Source organism: Enhydra lutris, unplaced genomic scaffold (genome assembly GCF_002288905.1).
Source record: "Enhydra lutris kenyoni isolate GAN:26980312 unplaced genomic scaffold, ASM228890v2 scaffoldscaffold12, whole genome shotgun sequence".
Classification (NCBI taxonomy): Eukaryota; Metazoa; Chordata; class Mammalia; order Carnivora; family Mustelidae; genus Enhydra; species Enhydra lutris.
In genome coordinates this window covers 68,450,923-68,468,849 of record NW_019154096.1, presented here as the reverse complement: position 1 = coordinate 68,468,849, position 17,927 = coordinate 68,450,923, and the positions used below count along the sequence as shown (strand labels likewise).

The 17,927-nt window shown below is 40.1% G+C and overlaps 1 protein-coding gene across 3 annotated transcripts in view; it reads left to right on the top strand.

Moving 5' to 3' along the window:
* Positions 1–3,743: 3,743 nt before the first annotated feature.
* Positions 3,744–17,927, top strand: part of LOC111145078 (family with sequence similarity 204 member A) — a 32,486-nt gene continuing 18,302 nt past the window's right edge. The window contains exons 1-5 of one of the 3 annotated variants that reach the window (XM_022499701.1): positions 3,744–3,804; positions 9,105–9,346; positions 9,876–9,963; positions 10,097–10,127; positions 10,313–10,412. In XM_022499701.1, coding sequence (XP_022355409.1) covers positions 3,744–3,804; positions 9,105–9,346; positions 9,876–9,963; positions 10,097–10,127; positions 10,313–10,412 — 522 coding nt within the window. The other 2 variants (XM_022499703.1, XM_022499702.1) reach the window with 2 other exon arrangements.

Genomic DNA, 17,927 nt, shown 5'->3' with positions numbered 1-17,927 from the left:
AAGGGAAGGAAACTAGTATTTATTGTAGCAAACTGCTGACTACATGCTGATTCTGTGTTAAAAGCTTTACACATATTCCTTCATTTACATTAATCATGCAGTGGGCTGTTTTGGAAGATGAAGGTGTTCTGGAAAGGTAGATGAACACAGACCTCAATGTAACAAACCAGAAGTGATTGAAGAGGATTCCTCTAATGGGATTTGCTCAATTGCTATGTACTAAGGGGGATGAAAAGTGGAGACACATTTTGCTCCTGAAGCCTCTCTTTTCATAAACTCTCACCAAGTACGCATCCTACTTGGTAGCAATGATGTCTGTACTTTTCTGACTGTGCTAAGCTGGGCTTCATTTGTCAGGGAACTTCACCTTAAAAGGAGTGGTGTTGACCATGAAAAGAGCATGAGCCTCAGAGTCCGGTGAAACTTCCCACCTGGTTTTCCATGTTATGAGCTGTGTCACACTAGGTAAGTTTCTTAAATCCTTGAAGACTTAATTTCCTTGTCTATAAAATGGATACAATAGTAACTACCTCATGAAATGATATGATATCTATTGCAAAATACACAGCATACAGAAGTGCTCTAAAAGCCTTCTTCTCTGGCCCTCCCTCTCTTCCTATGTACAACCTATTGGAACTGAAGAAGTTGAAAGTGCCAGACATGACAATAAATAAAAAGTCCTTTTCTTTGGCAACATCCTTTATTACAGAAATTTTGTTTCCTCAAATGTCAACTCTTGCTGATGTCATAGTGTTAGTTGTTCAACTTACCCTTGGAAGGCCAGCACTGTTTATAGATGGTTCAGTTTGTAAACTTAGAAAGCAAATCCAGGGGGAGAAATCGTCACACATTTCCAGAAATTCAGAACTCCCTTTTTTTCTATCCTTTTGCATTAAGTCACTAGACTACTTTTTCTTCAATGCAGAACACGAAGCATTTTGTACAGGCGGAAATTAATTATTTTCTTTCTCAGTTTCAGCAAGAAGGACATTTATTATATGTTCCACAAAGTCATATTCAGTTTTCCAAACTGAGAAATATTTAAGGGATTTCATTATATTTGGGGAAATTTTCATCAATCAGAGACTTAACAGCTACCAAGAAAGGCCTCCACAATTAATCTTTTATAACATGAGTGTGACTTGTAATCTCCACACTAAGAAAAAAAATTACTGAATAGAGGGGAAAACTCTTCATAAACTATAACATTTCTTGGCAAAGAAAAACTGCTTTATGATTTTTAAGATATGTTTGAGAATTTAAATGAAATGTACATGTTTGAAATTAGGGACAGATGCAACACAATTCAAGCCCAATTCACTAGCTGCATCACATTTACTGTGATTTAGTAAAAGGGATTCAATAATTCTATGTTTCATAGAAATCTCACAAATACAAGTATTTCATTCACAAAATGCATGGTTTGGCAGGTTTCCAGGGCAGGAATTTGCTGGAGGAGAGGTAAATTTATTGATTAAAATAAATCAAATGACTGACATTTCCCCCAGAAAACTGGCAAAACAATGGTATTCAGAGACTGGAAGTCTTACAACCAGAACCAGAAGAAAAGTTTGAGCTATTTACGTTTATTTACATTTAGTACAGGAATCCAATAATATGATAGAGTAAACAATCAGACATTTGAGAATTCTCAAATTTTAAAATACATATTTTTGGAGTAGGACTTTCCAAACTTTTTTTTAAAAAGATTTTATTATTTATTTGGCAGACAGAGATCACAAGTAGTCAGAGAGGCAGGCAGAGAGGGATGGAGAAGCAGGCTCCCTGCTAAGCAGAGAGCCTGATGCGGGACTCGATCCCAGGACCCTGGGATCATGACCTGAGCCAAAGGCAGAGGCTTTAACCCACTGAGCCACCCAGGTGCCCTTTCCAAAACTTTTAATATGAAACCTGGTGTTTATGGGTCTTGGGATTAATTATATTTCTCCTCTGTCCTTTGTACATTTATATGTGCTGAATAATGAGTACTCTGACAGACTATGTGCAGAAACAGTTCTTAAACAGGTCAACATCCCATCCCTCCTACCCTGTGTCTCAATTCTTCCCCCTCTGTGTTCTCTTCCTCCACTCTGGTCACACTTCCACCAATAGCATTTGTTATGAACCAAATGTTTCTTGTACCCCCAAATTGCTTTGTTAAAACTCTAACCCCCAGTGTGGCTACATTTGGACACCGGCCCTATGAGGAATTAATTAAAGTTATATGAGGTCATAAGGGTGGGGCCCTGATCCTCTAGGATTAGTGTCCTTATAAGATGAGGCACCACATAGCTTTCTCCTGTGCACACGTTCGTTCTCTGCAAACACAACAGGAAGGGATCCTGTGAGCGCACAGCAGGACAGCTGCCTACAAGCCAAGAGAACAGGGTCCTGAATGAAACCTGTCAGCACCTTGATCTTAGAGTTTCCAACCTTTAGAACTGTGTGAAATTAATTTCTATTGTTTAAGCCACCCAGTATTTTGTTCTGGTAGCGTGAACAGACTAAGACAGTACTGAAGAGGCCCAAATGTATTAACCATAGCAGCACTTTTACTCAAATCCTTTCTTTAACTGCCTGACTTGTTAAAGATTTGGATTGGGGAAAAATGCTATTGAGACCTAGACACAATTGGCCAGGAGACTTTCACACAGATCCTGAAGTCACTCGATCTGCTTCCATCTAGAATCAGAGAAGGTCAGCAGGAGAAGGACTTGTGTGACCTGATCTTGTCAGTTCGGGTTTTATTATGATTCTGAGATTACAGAAATCTATGCCATAAAACTGGCATATCCCTCTGGGAGACCCTGGGGGTGAGGTAATGGATAGTTACCTAATAAGCTTAAACATCTGTTTACACTAAATCATGATATATTAGAGTGCAGTGCAAAAATTCTTACACATTTTCAGAATGCTTCAAAGAAAGGCATTATAATGCTAACAACAGTAACAAGTAGCTAAGACTAAAATTACTATAGGCAAGATGATGTGTTAAGGACTCTATGTGTATTTTCTTTTATCATCCTCACGAGGATAGGAAAGTGGTCTTATCATTATTACAGAGCACTATTTCGGAAAGTGGAAGCATTTCTAAAATCGCCCGCACTCTCATCACTATTACATTATTCTGCTTTGTATTCTTCATAGCACTTTTTTTTCCTCTTTTTTTCCTTACTTATTTTCTATGCTCCCCCAACCCCCCCCCCTCGGGGCCTGAACCAGTGGCTGTCACGGAAAAGGGGCTCAATAAGCTTTTAGTCAAGGCCACACATCTGATCAGTGTAGCAGATGGTAAGCACCAGGAGAGCAGGAGTCGGGACTGTTCTCCGCTAAGCAGAGGCTGGCAGGGTGCCTGCTCCATAAATATGTACAGAAGGAAAAAAAGGAAGGAAAGGGAGGGAGGGGAGAGGGAGTGAGGGGTAAAAGGCTGAAGGAATGGAAATATTCCCTTAAGAGCCTAAAGAGCATCTACAGCGAACCTCCCGCCTAGGAGGAATGAACTCAGTTCAAGGTCTAAGCCAGCAGTTTCCTCATTCCCAAAACCAGCGAGAAGCGGGGAATGGGGAAAAGAACAAAGCCTTTAAAAATGTCCAGAAGAAAGGGGGAAACAGTGAGAGAAAAGAAGCAGAAAGAACGAATCCGGCGCTACAAACAGATCTGAAAGCGGCGCTAAGCGCGGTCGGTTGCCATGACGACCCCGGGGCCAGAACGGTCCCAGTCCATTGGCTGAGATGCCGGAGCCAATGGGAAGGCGCGGTGTTGGCGGGGTCTTAAGATGGCGGCCAGAGGGCCGGCTCCTGACTGGTGAGTACCGCTGATAGCCGGGCTGCTTCCCGGCCGCCCCGACCTCCGACTTGACGGGCTCGGGAGGGCCGGGTGCGGGGAGCCAGTGAGCAGGTGTGGGCGGCCTCACTGCCGAGCCGGCAGAACCCCCGGCTAGGCCCACGGAAGCATTCGTAGGGCTGGTCTCTGCTTCGCTTGGAAGGGACGTAGCGCCTTCCCGAAGCCTGTTGGTGGGAGAGGGGTTCTCCGTCCCACCCCGGCCAAAGTGAGAAGGTGAAGAGGCTTTCGACTGGGGAAACAGCCTCCGGTTTACAAGTGCTGTAGCCCGGGGAAGAGCTGCATTTAAGGGGAGTGTCAGCGGGCTAGACGTCCTGCACCCGAATCTGCGGCGCTTAGTTCTGTGCCCGGGACGGGATGCTTCCCGCTGGGGGATCGGAGTGTGGCCCTGCCGCCGGCGAGCCTGCCGAGTTCCGGGTCGTGCCGCCGAGCGGGAAGCGGTGTTCCTTTCTAGAGTCACCCTCTTGCAGTCTTGAACCTTGTAAGTATTCTCGCGACGGCATCCGCCTTAAAGTGAGCCTCGAAATGTTATTGGTTAACCGGAAATCTTTCCGTGCAGGGTCTTGGAACGTGTTTTCCAGGCCCCGACTAAACACTGTCTTTTAGTGGAACATATGCGTACATACAAACTCCTGCCAAGTTAATAGTTTGGGTAATCAGACTGGGAGCTTAATTCGAAGTCAGGCCTCTGATTCAGTTTATCTTTTTGAGAAAAGACAGCATATTTCATGAATGGGACTTTTACATTAATGCTGATACATGCTTAAAAGTATTTTAGTTAGGTAATTCCGCATCATGGAAACTGATTATTGTGTGAATTATTTAACATGATGGTGGGTGGGTGGTGGTTTATGATTATTATACAGGTTGGGATTAAATTCAGATCAGACAAAATTCAGGTTTCTGTGATTATTCTAATTGGATACAAAATATGAGAAGACAGCTTCGTATGGTGAAAATGGAGTTGAAATTCTGGAATAGTAGTGACAGGAGGCATTTACCCATTAAACTGCTCAGATTGGGTTTTGGTTGTAAGCAGTCGCCTGATCTTCCAGAAAATGTGACATTATTACCCAATGTCATTTTTATGTATACATTTAGTATAGGATCTTACGTAAGTTTCTCCTTTTAAAGAGTAAGTTTTTTTCTGAAGCAAAATTTTAACAAAATTACAGGCTAGAGTCATTCTTTAGACCCACTCTCAAATCTTTGTCTCCAAGAATATATTACTACTTAAATTGCAGCCTCTAAAAGTTAATAAGTTGAAGCCCTAGAGTTCTGTTTTTGTAAAATAAGCGGATTACAATGCCTTAGGCAAGTCAGTTTCCCCACCTGTAAAAGGGGTTTAGATAGTAATTTCTAGTGGAAGGGTGGTTGTAGGGATTAATGGTAAAAGAATTTCTGTCATCTTGTTTATATGTGACATTGTGTATATGCCAGATACATCATTGACTTGCTTTGTTTTTCTTTCTGGTTCTGCTTCTGTGTAACTGCTGGGGTCTCCTTGGCTTTCTCTAGAGCATCTTTCAGGTGTTTTTTTTTTTTTTTTTAAAGATTTTATTTATTTGACAGAGAGAGAGGGATCACAAGTAGGCAGAGAGGCAGGCAGAGAGAGGGGGAAGCAGACTCCCTGCGGAGCAGAGAGTCCGATGCAGGGCTCTATCCCAGGACCCTGGGATCATGACCTGAGCCGAAGGCAGAGGCTTTAACCCACTGAGCCACCCAGGCGCCCCCATCTTTCAGGTGTTTTGTCTGACATGCAGTCTTACTGAAAACTAGAAATCTTGGCTGTGGTATCGGGGTTGAGGAGAGAACCCTTATCCTCTGGGGGTTTAACCAGTATTGCATCTGACTGGTACATCACATCTCTTGAGAATGGCCAAATAATTTTCACATTTAAAGGGTAATTTGGAATGATTTGCTTTAGAATAAAGGCATAGGGTAAGAGACATTTCAGAGAATTAGAGAGTCATCTTTAAGAGCAGCCAAAACAAGTGAACACGAGGCCTAACCTAGTACCAGTTGGTACCAGTTGGTACCATAGTACAGTTGGAAATGTATGAGTGACATGAATATACTGTGAATTTTCAAAGTGTTTTCAAACGTGAGCCCAAAGCAAGTCACAAAGCAGTCACTTCATTTGGCTGATTTACAGTTGAACTGCTGCTCACGTGGGCAGCTCCATTTTGCAGTCTTCTCGGTGAGTTATCTGTGTTTATCAGTGACCATGGGGTTGCCCTTGTGTGTATATGTGTGTGTGTGTGTTTGCAGTCACAGGAGAATGGCACGCCACTTGAACGATGTTCAGGGATTGAGTTCAGACGTGTTATTTGAATTTTGCCTTAATTTATGGATTTGGATGTAGAATCTACTTTCTAAAATTTATTTTAGTTCTTCATTTTTCCATGGGCACACACAAGAAATTATCATACTAGCCAGTGTCATACTGAAAACAGTACTTCATGCCACAGCAACGAGCTAAAAATAGATGATTTTGAGAAGGTCCAAAAGGTGATCAAAAATGCTTGAAAGCTGATGGGGACAGGTGACTCCAAGGCACCCGAGAGTGCTCCTCAGAGTGAAGCTCATGTGGGTGCCCAGAGCACAGACACACCCTGTAGGGATGCTGGAACAGTGTGCTCCAGTAGAACTGTGCGCATCAGAGAGGCACGCGCCTTTCACTAGCAGCCACAACTGAAGTCTGGGCCGAGTGGTACTTGGCTGCTGATGGACAGACACTTGCCATGTGTGTAGAATGCCGGTTCCCTTAGATATGTTTGCCTGTCTTCATGTCTTAAAGAGAGCCTGGCACACAGTGGCCATGCACAGGCTGCTATGGAAAGGGAAAAGAAACTGGTTTCAAACATAGAACCCCAATTTTGCTAAGAACGCTGAATCTGAAATGTGTTACTATCCTTAAGTTCTGAATTAGATAATGAGCCTAAAGGTTTATTTGTCAGTGGCAAAGTCATGTTGAAGCTTATTATCATTCCCCCTCCATCTACTCCTCAGAACAGTAAAAATATTTTTATTGATGGCATAACATTCGTTTTTCAATATTGGCATATTTCACATGATGTCTTTTGTGCTAACAAAGTATCTAAAGTTTACCCATTCCAACTATTAAAATCCTCAGTCTAGGTTTAGGCATGGATCCAGGTTTTATGGGGCTTGGAGCTTATATTATTTTGGGTGTCCTCTTTAAGAAAAGGAATACAAATTCTAAATAGAAATTGGGTATAATGCTTTGGAAAGACCTGTGCAAAAGAGGAGCCTTGACATTTAGGCTCCATTGTCTTCCTGAATCTGGTTTTATTGCTCCATTCAGAAAACCAGACTCCAGTATTTTTTTATAGAAACTTATGTTAGACTTTGGAAATCAGGGAGGTAAATGATTTGGATCAATTGCTAAGTGAATGCACCTCAACCTTAGAAACTTCAAAACTACCTTGTGAATGCTGCCACCCATAACAGAAATTATAAAAATATAATACATGGCCACAGAAATACTAATAGCAAAAAGAGCTCGGCATTGATCAAGCCCCTAGAACCTCCTAAACATTGTGGTGAGTGTTTTCATAGCTTATCTCATTTAATTCTCAGAATAGCCCTGTACGCAATATAATTATCCTTGTATTACAGCAGAAAAAAACTGAGGGTCAGAGGTGGTTAAAAATGATTTCCTCATACTGCTAGTATATGATAGGGTGAGGATTACAACTGAAGCAGTTAGATGTCAGAGCCCTTCTTCTTAAAAAGCCAAAAGAGTATTTTGGTGAGGTGGTTTTAGAGGGCTAACAGCTCAGGAGGCTGGGATCCATACTGCCAAAAATAAGATCTGATTCTTTGGACCTGGGAGGAGATCCTTAAACGTTATCTGGAATCCATTATTCAGATTAATGCAAAATCCAGTGATGCCTTTGTCTCAGAGACAATGGTGGTGGTTTTCTCATTAGGCTAACCACAATAGGGGGCAGAAAAGTCGGCAAAAATTTCCATCCGTGCGTTTTATTCCTTCAGGTAAATCATGAGCAGGCAGTATAATTGACTTCTCTTATTTACGCATCTTTTGAATGAAGTGGTTTTGAGTCGAGACATATGCCATGTGATTAATATTGAAAACGTCCTCCGTTATTATTTTAGCAAATGATTATAACTCCCAATTTTAAAGGTCATTTTTGATAAGCTTAACAGTAGTTAATATTCCGTCTACCAATGGGCCAGATAGCTAATGATAAATATTATCCTGAACTTGAACCGTAGTTTCCTAAACACGATATTGTTACTCAAAAAAGCTGTATGTTTTTGTTAAATTGTTAGGATTAACATTTAATTCTCCATTTGGTATTTTAGCAGCCACTCGTAAAATTTAAAACTAGGACATTCTTTTTACCACCATGCTTTCCTCAAACTACTTACACAGCCTAAAAATTTTCCTTTGAGTAACTGTTTTCATACTCCTTTGGCAGTAAGTCCCCTGAAAGTTCGTTTCAATACCAGTGAAACATCTGACTTTGTTTTCTTTTTTAATTATGATAGCTTGAGATATAATATTATAAATCTTAAATTGTGTGACGTATATATTGTTAGGTTCTTAGAACAATGAATGCTTTTACTGAGTTTATTTTTTTTAGACAAAATTATCTATATATATTAGAGAATCCAGGTCCTATTTTCTTTAAGTCATTCATCTGTAAGTTTGTCTTGTAACAAATTAACTACTTTGTACTCTTTAAAACATCTTATACAAGCAAATTTTTTTTATTTAATTATTTTTATTGACATATAATGTATTTTTTGGCCCCAGGGGTACAGGTCTGTGAATCATCAGGCTTACACATTTCGCACTCACCATAGCACATACCCTCCCCAATGTCCATAACCCTACCACCATCTCCCTACCCCCCTACCCCCCAGCAACCCTCAGTTTGTTTTGTGAGATTAAGAGTCTCTTATGGTTTGTCTCCCTCCTGATATTATCTTGTTTCATTTTTTCCTTCCCTATTCCCCAGACCTCCCACCCTGCCTCTCAAATTCTTCATATCAGAGAGATCATATGATCATTGTCTTTCTCTGATTGACTTATTTTGTACAAGCAAATATTTTAATTCTTTTAATATGGAAGGTATATGTGATTTTAGATTAAAAGAAAAAAGTCTAGATTGACTGTTCCCAAACCACTGGGATAATTACTAAACTCTTGGGGTTTTAAATTCCTTTCCATGTCCACTTTGTATGTCTAAATTCATCTTTTTTCTCTTCAGAAGAAAAGATGTGGAGTGGGCTACTACCTCCTGGCCTAAATGAAAGTGATGTTGAGTTGAATTCTGAAGATGAAGCCCCATTAGAGAACTCTGGACTTAACTTACAGGAAGATAAAGAAGATGGGGCCATTACAAAAACAGAGATCTCAGATTTCCAAACTGATGGACCAAAACCTGGGGCAGAGGCAAATGTAAATGCATACAAAGAGTGCCCCTCTGGAATTCCCTTAAATATGTGGCATGTAGGTTTTCTCTGATGTGTTCTTATTAAAGCTTGTGCATGTGTGTCTGTGCACGCTCCTGTCTCTGCCAGGGTCAGAGGGCCTGTACTTGCGAGGTAGGGAAGATTGACTCAGAATACTCTGGGTTTGTGGTCAGCTCACTGGGCACTCAGATACTTACTCTCATCTTGGTGGTGTGTTTTATAAAAAGAGGAAGTAAAACATTTAGTAGGATTAGCTACTTTGCTCAACATAATACATGAGCTTCTGTTTTAATTTGATCTCTTTGTCATCTGTATGAATCATCGAAATTTACTCTCAGCTAATCAGATTGACTTATGTCGAAATAAATGAAGATACAAAATCAGGTTGTCAAAGAATCTTGGAAAATAGGGTATGTCAAGAAGAACTGAACTACTTTTGTTAAATTTGTATTTTTATAAATGCTAGAATATATTTTTATCACAACATGTTTGTAATTTTTGAATATATGCTTTGCTTCAAAATATATTTACTACTTTTTCTCTTTTTTTTTTTAACTTTTATATAGAAATTTCAAGAATTGCATAAAAAACATGCTGAACAGAAAACCTCAACTTCAGGATTCAGAAGGAAGAAAAGGAAACGCTCCAGGAAAGGTGTTTTGTTTTAATTTAATTTTCAGTATTGCTAATGTTAAATTGTGAATGATTGAGCTCAACAGTTTTTAATAAACATTAATTTGGAAATAAATGAATATTCAGGTATTGACACTTTGTGAATTCTTTTCAGGTAAATTGAAGAATGAGGAAGAGACTCATAGGTAGGTTCTATGAATGAATAGGTAAAATATCTATTTATTCTATTATTATCTATTCTAGATAATATTGTAGAACTTGTACCAATAATTGAGTTTCTTACCTCTTAAACATAAGAACTAGTTTTTGTGATTTATAATTGTAGTAACCAATTAAAAACACTAAAAATAAGTTATTGTCTGTCTTGCAGTGAACAGACCTCAAGTGAAACCCAGTGGAAGGAGCTTACTCAGTATTTTGGAATCAATGATAGGTTTGACCCCCCTGTTAAAAAGAAAAAAGTTGACAAGGTAAGATCTTTTTTTATCGCATCTTATATTAGCCTGTAGAAAATGTTTGTGGTTAGCCTTGCCTAAGGTATTTTCCTCATTAATTAATTCAGTGAAAAAGTTAAAATGCCTACTGTACACGAAACAAGATGTTAGGTAATAAAGTAAATATATAGTTACAAACCATTAAAAAAAATGGTGTTAAGGAAATAAACAGGATGTTGCGAAGACGTTAAAATGGAGGTTCCACTTTAGTTTAGGTGGTCAGGGATGACCTTTCTTGGAAGATGCCACTTCAGTGAGACCTGAAAGATGGGAAGAAAGCATCTATATACAGAACACTCATGTAGAGGTACTAACCTGGGTAAAGGTCCTGGGGAAAATGAGTCATCGTGGGACATTTGAGTAACTGTAAGAATATCAACTTGGCTGGATGAGGTCAACAAGGAGAGTAGCCCAGCACGGGTTAGGAGAGGCAGGCAGCCAGGGACCAAACTGTGAAGGCCCTGAAGGGGCAGAATAAGGAACTGGGTTTTAGTTACAGTGTAGCTGAGAGTCATTCGAGGGTTTTAAGTTAAGGGAGTGATATGATCGAAGTTATGTTTGTAAAGATTGCTCTTGTGTAGAGAAAGGCCAAAAAACAGGAGCAGCAAAAGTAGACAAGAAGAGACTCTTCTAGGCACGAGAGGATGGTGGCTTGAGCAGGAATGATGCTCCTGAAGATGGAGAAAAGTGGGTGGATTTGGGGTCTCCTCTAGGAGGAGCATGGACAGTATTTACCTCTGATGCTTTGTGAAGTGGTGGAGAGGAAGTGGGGCGTAAGGAGAGGAAGAGAGCCGTTCCAGTTTTTACCTTCAGCAGCATTGTGAATAGTGATGCTAGGTACGAAATAGGAAGGCTGGGTGGGGAGAGGGGTGGATAGGGCCTGTCCAAAGTTCACTGGGGCATGAGTGATATCAGTGGGCAGGAGTAGAGAGATGGTTGGTAAAAATGAGGCAGGAACTCAGGAGAATCTGAGCTGGAGATCCACATTTGGACGTCATCAGTCTATCGATGATGTGAACACTTAGTAGAGTCTTAAATGCATGAGTGACTTACATATTCACATCAGGGAGTGTGTACTTCAGGAGCATGAAAATTGAGCACTGAATGATAGGGCTAGAGGTTCAGGCGCCTGCCTTGTTGAAGCCCAAGTATATTGTATCCTGCCTGTGTAGACAGATTCCTTCTTCATGAATCATTTCTGTAGACCTGTAGACTACTGTGGGTACATAGAGATCATTCTGATCAATATTTCTTGTGAAACAAACCTCAGATGTTAAACCCATCATCGGGTGGTACTGCGTCATTGAGGGTGTGTGCATGAAGGAACTGACAGTAGAATTTTGCATGTGAACCTTTTGATTCCAGTTTTGCTAAGAATTTTTGTCATTTAGTCCCCAGAACCCTGGGGAATTGGAACCAACACCACTTCCTTTTCTTTCTTTCTTTCTTTCTTTTTTTTTTTTTTTAAAGATTATTCATTAGAGAGAAAGAGAGAGAGTGCATGCATGCGTGTGAGGGGAGGGGTAGAGGGAGAGAATCTCTAGCTGACTCCCCACTGAGTCGGGAGCCCGATGTTGGGTTAGATCCCAGGACTCTGAGATCATGACCTGAGTTGGAAATCAAGACAGACCCTTAACTGACTGAGCAATATCTGTTTCACAAATGTTCAAGCAGGTGCAAAAATGCTTACATTCTTACAAAGAAAGATCGCTGGTAGAGGTGACAGTAAAACCCGGGCTTTATGACCCCATGCTCCGTTCTCTAGCTTCACTGCAGAAGAACTGGTCAGCACTTCAAAATGCAGTTATCTGCTCTTGACCCCTGTGAGTCTGGTGGGCGGGGAGGAGGGATCTTGTGAGAAGGATACTCTGGACTGCGTAAGCCTGTTCTAAAGCGTGAGGGAGGAGGGCCATGGCTGATGGGAGTGGGCGGTCTCCAGCCATCCTGCTGTACAGTCCCCACTGCTGACTACGTTGTTGTTTTGAGGGAAGGAATGCTAAGTATTGGTTCGAATAGGAAAGTTGTTTTAAGTTTTACTCATGAATTAGGTGGTTTTTGATCTTCCCTTATTTATAGTATTTGTTATATTTTCTCAGAACTCTTGACTTCAGAATGTCTAAACTATTTCTTAGTGAAGCTGTTAACCATTCCAAAAAGTAAAAAATTAATGATTTTTAAAAAATTTCTCCAAATTAGAATTTTATTGTTATCCTACGTATAGGAAATTGTACCTTCTTGATCCTGGCTAGATACGGCTCTTACTCATTGTCTAGAATTTGAGATTTGCATAGAGTAATCTTAATAAAGGCTAGAATGACTTGGGTGAATTCTTTTAAGCAACTCGGTTTTATGAACTAATGTTCTGTTTCACATTATATGTTAGATGGACTCTAGGAAAAGAAATTTAAGTCAAACATCATTTTAAAAAACAAGATTTCTGTTTCAGGGAAGTCCCCTCTAAATCCTTTTGTGATCACTCATTAATCTATTTGATGAGTTTGGATTTTCTTAATGACTGAGCCACCCCAAGTTGGATTTTCTGAACGGTAGACATTCCTCTGTACGAATGACAGCTGACTAAGAAAGTCACGGCATTTTTCTAAACAAGGAAACTGGCATTGGCCAGGCTTGCCTCTGCCCAAGATTTTGCCAGCATGTACTATTCTGTTAAAAAATGCAAGCATGAAAGGAAGAGAAGGATTTAATGGGCCAAATGATGTCCTATTCTCTTGATAGTTCAGCATGAGTGTGCGCCTGCAGGTTTGTGCCCCTCCTTTGGATTGGGATCACTGTCTCCCTGTTTTACTTGCGCCCCTTTTGCTGTCATGCTAAAATCTACTGTGAATCCAACAGAGTAAATAGACATTAAGGAATGTCCACATTGGAGGCACCAAGATAAAAGCGAAGAATAAATGTAAGTCTAGCCGATAATAACTGCTGCTGAAGAAGTACAGAGAGGATCATGAAAATCTGTGGTGCAGTTTGGACAAAGCTCACATGGATTTCCAGCCCATTATTTTATTTCTCAGGAGCAGAGGCTCGTCTCTTACCATATCTGAAAGAGCCCTTTTATTCTGTATCTCACTCAGTCCTCAAGAATGGAAAAACCAAACTTCTTAATCTTATGTCTATTGTGCAGTCCTCCCCCCACCATGTTTTCTTTCTTGCTTGCTTTGTTTGCTTCCTTTCTTCCTTTCTTTGGAACCCTGCCAAGCTAAAACTGTTGCTCAACCAAGGATGTGTATTTACAACAGTGCTGTCACCAGCTTTCCTCACAATACAGAGAGGATTTTTTTTTTTTAAATATAATTTTCTTAACATCCAAAGCTGTTCTAAAGTGTTCTTTGTATTAATTACAGCTTTAATACTGTTTCTGTAGTACTGGGACTTATTAATAATTCTGTAATAATAATAATTATTATGAATCTACGTAGGAATATCTTTAGAACAAATTTAACTCATTAATTTCATCATTAATATCTCAAGTATTCTTTAGTTGAATCAGTTTGATTCATCAGCAGTCACTATTGAAGTAGTTTTATGTATACTTAATGTATACTTTTTGGCATGAAAAACCAGACTTAAATTTTAATAATTTTAAGAGTGATTGCACAATGTCTTTGATAATTTTTTTAGTTGTTTATGAGAAGAAACTTGAATTGTATAGTGTAGCTTTTTTCAAATTTTTTTTTTTAGTAGGATGCTTTTTCTAACCAAAATTTTACTTGAAACTCTAAAACACAGATGAGATAAAAGGCTGACTGCCCGCGTAGGTGTTGGTGGGGGAGGGATGTAGGGTAGTGGTCTGGAGGAGGCAGAAGTGGTGGTGTGAAGGGGAGGGTTGGAGTGGAACCATGACTGTTCCCCTGGTATCAGTTACACAATTAAAAAGCATTATTTTTTTTTAATATTTTATTTATTTATTTGACAGAGAGAGAGAGAGATCACAAGTAGGCAGAGAGGCAGGCAGAGAGAGAGAGGAAGGGAAGCAGGTTCCCCGCTGAGCAGAGAGCCTGATGCGGGGCTCGATCCCAGGACCTTGAGATCTTGACCTGAGCTGAAGGCAGAGGCTTAACCCACTGAGCCACCCAGGTGCCCCCAAAGCATTATCTTTTGATCCCCAGGTGGTGATTCAGATAATTTAAGTAGGTATGATTTATACATAAAGGTAACACCACTAATTCTTAGTTATTTATTTTCCTTCCTTCTTTATGGAGAGATTGCCTAATTTTTTTTCTCCCTTAGATATTAGTTTTAATTAGACACAGCAAACTTCAGTGGATAGTTCACTTGTATTAAGCTTTAAACATTGACTATATTATCCAAATATCTAGTAGCAACATTTCTGTAGAAATATATTGTACATGGGGCACCTGGATGGCTCAGTGGATTAAAGCCTCTGCCTTCGGCTCGGGTCATGATCCCAGGGTCCTGGGATCGAGCCCCGCATCGGGCTCTCTGCTCAGTGGGGAGCCTGCTTCCTTCTCTTTCTCTGACTGCCTCTCTGCCTACTTGCGCTGTCAAATAAATAAATAAAATCTTTAAAAAAAAAAAAAAGAAAGAAATATATTGTACAGTTTGCCTGGAGGTGCTCTAATCGTATGTTAAAACAGATTCTGCTTATGCACATCTGGGTGACCGGTCCTTCATGTTAGACCTCGTACCCATACATTTCTTGGATATTTGTCTTCTTGAGATCTGCAGCAAAACTGTTAATTAGAGGTTATTTATGGCCTTGTGGGAACCTGTTAGATACTGGCCTAGGATGTTTTCCACCTGTGGCCGAAGTGCTGTCTCTAAATTTGTTTGCCTGTATTGAAGTGCATATATCTTAAGCTAAGTTCTGATTCCTGACAAGAGACACCTGAGAAGCATACCGAGGCCCCGCAGAGTATCATCAGTCCCACTTCTGTTCTATGAGAGACATCAGAGATAATTCCAGTAGAGGTACTCTTGGGTTCAACTTAATATTTTTTAAGACTTAATAATCGGACCTTACTTCATGAGATTACTTTCTTTTTTTTTTTAAGATTTTATTTACTTATTTGACAGAGATCACAAGTAGGCAGAGAGGCAGGCAGAGAGAGAGGAAGGGAAGCAGGCTTCCTGCTGAGCAGGGAGCCCGACTCGGGGCTCGATCCCAGGACCCTGAGATCATGACCTGAGCCGAAGGCAGCAGCTTAACCCACTGAGCCACACAGGCGCCCCATGAAATTACTTTCTGACTCAGAGTTGAATTCTTGGGTTGTACGCTTGGGGCTCAGGCCTTGATGAATTATGAGGAGATCTGTAGCTGTATGGAGCTAGACCGCCTGTTGGTTTTAATGGTATCCTGATATTTAGATAAAATAATATGAACAGCTTATTTATCGAGTGATGCTATATTCTAAAGTTTTGCTCAGCATTTTACATCTATTTCCTTTGACCCTTACCGTAAACTTGCAGAGGATGCGGTATTACTCTCTTTTCGCAGGTGAGGTAACTATAAGCTGTAGAGGTCTAGGAATCACCGAGTTTCTCAGCCATTAAGTAGAGGAGCTGGAATTTGAACCCCTGGATCTGACCTTACCAGCCATATTCTTTGTAAACTGTTATTATGGTCTTAAGATGATGGAAATGTTTTACCTTAAGATATTTTTTTTTACTAATGTTAGCATTTTGAGTGTATTTACAATGTTAGTATCATTTTAGATGGAACCAGAAATTTTTCAGAGCCAAAAGGAAGTATTATATTTTACTTAAATATATTGTCCAAAAAAAAAAAAAAAGAAACTAAGAAAGAAAAAGGGGAAAAGGGAGAGAAAAAATAAAGTTTTATCTATTGAAATTTTGTTGAATATAAAAAAACTTTCAAAAGAGCTAAAAACAAAATTGAACATGTAAGTGCAATTTTATTTCTAGGAGAGAATTTTGGTTATCATGCCTGTCATGTCATTTTTCTTGAAGGAAACTGAGGCTTTGTTCTTCCTTCGAGGAAATCTCATTTGCCGGGAGCCATGACCACCGCTCCTGACCACCACTTCTGTTCCAGCTCTTTCTGCTATATTGTGCCAGTGCTCTGAATGGCTGGGGGAATGGGAGTTGGTTGATGGTGAAGAGATAGATGTGTAATTTTAGCTGACTTATTTTTAAGTGAAAATTTATACTTACAAGCTCAGCAGTTCATATAAGTTTCTAGAAGAGGGGAGTATTTTTGGTTTCTATCTTTGTGACATTAACTATAAGCAGTGGTTCCATGATAACCAAAGGGAAGTTAGCAAGTTGATGAAGCAAAATGACTTGATAAGCAGACCCCTGGTTTATTCAGGGTATTGGTGGTAAAAATAGAGTGGGTTCCTTTTTACTCACTCATCTGATTACTCTAGGTCCTAGACTAAAGGAGTACAGCACCCAGGTCTAACTAATCTTAGGAAACTTACATAATTGGAGGGAAACATACAAAGCTATTATGTGGAATCAGCTGGACAGGCGCAAGAATGGATGACATTAGGGACCAGGTTGCTGAAATGAGAGGTTGGGATAGATGAAGTCTGGGTTGATATAACTGGCTCCCCCAGAATTTGTGGTGCAGGGAAAATTGAAGTTTGCTGTTAGTATTTTGTTTTCATATATATTTGAGGAGATAACTAATATTCTGTGCAGGAAGGAGAGCCATTTATTCTCATTTCTTAAATAAGATATTTTATTTCTATTTTAAAAACAAAAAATAAAATTCTAGAGACAGGGACTTTGCTAGGGCTCTGGGAGTCCAAGATGAGGAAGATATTCTCCATGCCCTCAAAGAAATGCATATGCCAGTAGTGGGAAAGATTTATACATCAAGAAGTATAAGAAAATGTTGCTCTTGTTTAGTCATAGGGGTACTATTACCCCAATATTACTGTTGTAGAATTCTCCTGGGAACTTGTCAAAGCAGTGGCTAGGTCACGAATGGTCCTCATTTGGGTGGGATCCTTTCAGTATTAATACAATCATGGATTACTGCACTGTGACCGTTAACTCAGTAACAGAAGCTGACTGAGTGCCTCTCAGTCAGGTTAGGTGCTTGAAGAGGTCTGTGCTTGGTGAGCCTAGAACCTGGGAGGGGAGAGAGACCCATGGGTGCTAACGAGAGTCTTGGAGTGCAGTGACAGCACAGCATGGGGAGAGCAGTGCACACGGCACTTAGGTACTGGGCATGGGGCAGAATAAAGCAGGGTCCGTGGGTGTGTACTGATAAGTGAACCTACAGAGGTAGGAAGGTAACATTTGACATGGGACGTGCAAGGATGGTTAAGATTTTTCCAGTAGAAACAAATCAGGTGCATAGGGGACAGTAAGAGAATGGTAGATGTGACCAGAGATTGGCAAGTACAGCATTACCCAAGATGGGACTGAGAAAGCATTGTGGGAACCTATTGTGAAGGCATTTTGGTGTAATTCAAAAGGAATAAAGAAGTGGTCATGTTTTCAAGCTGGCTAGTGACATGGTATCTCTACTTTAGAAAGACA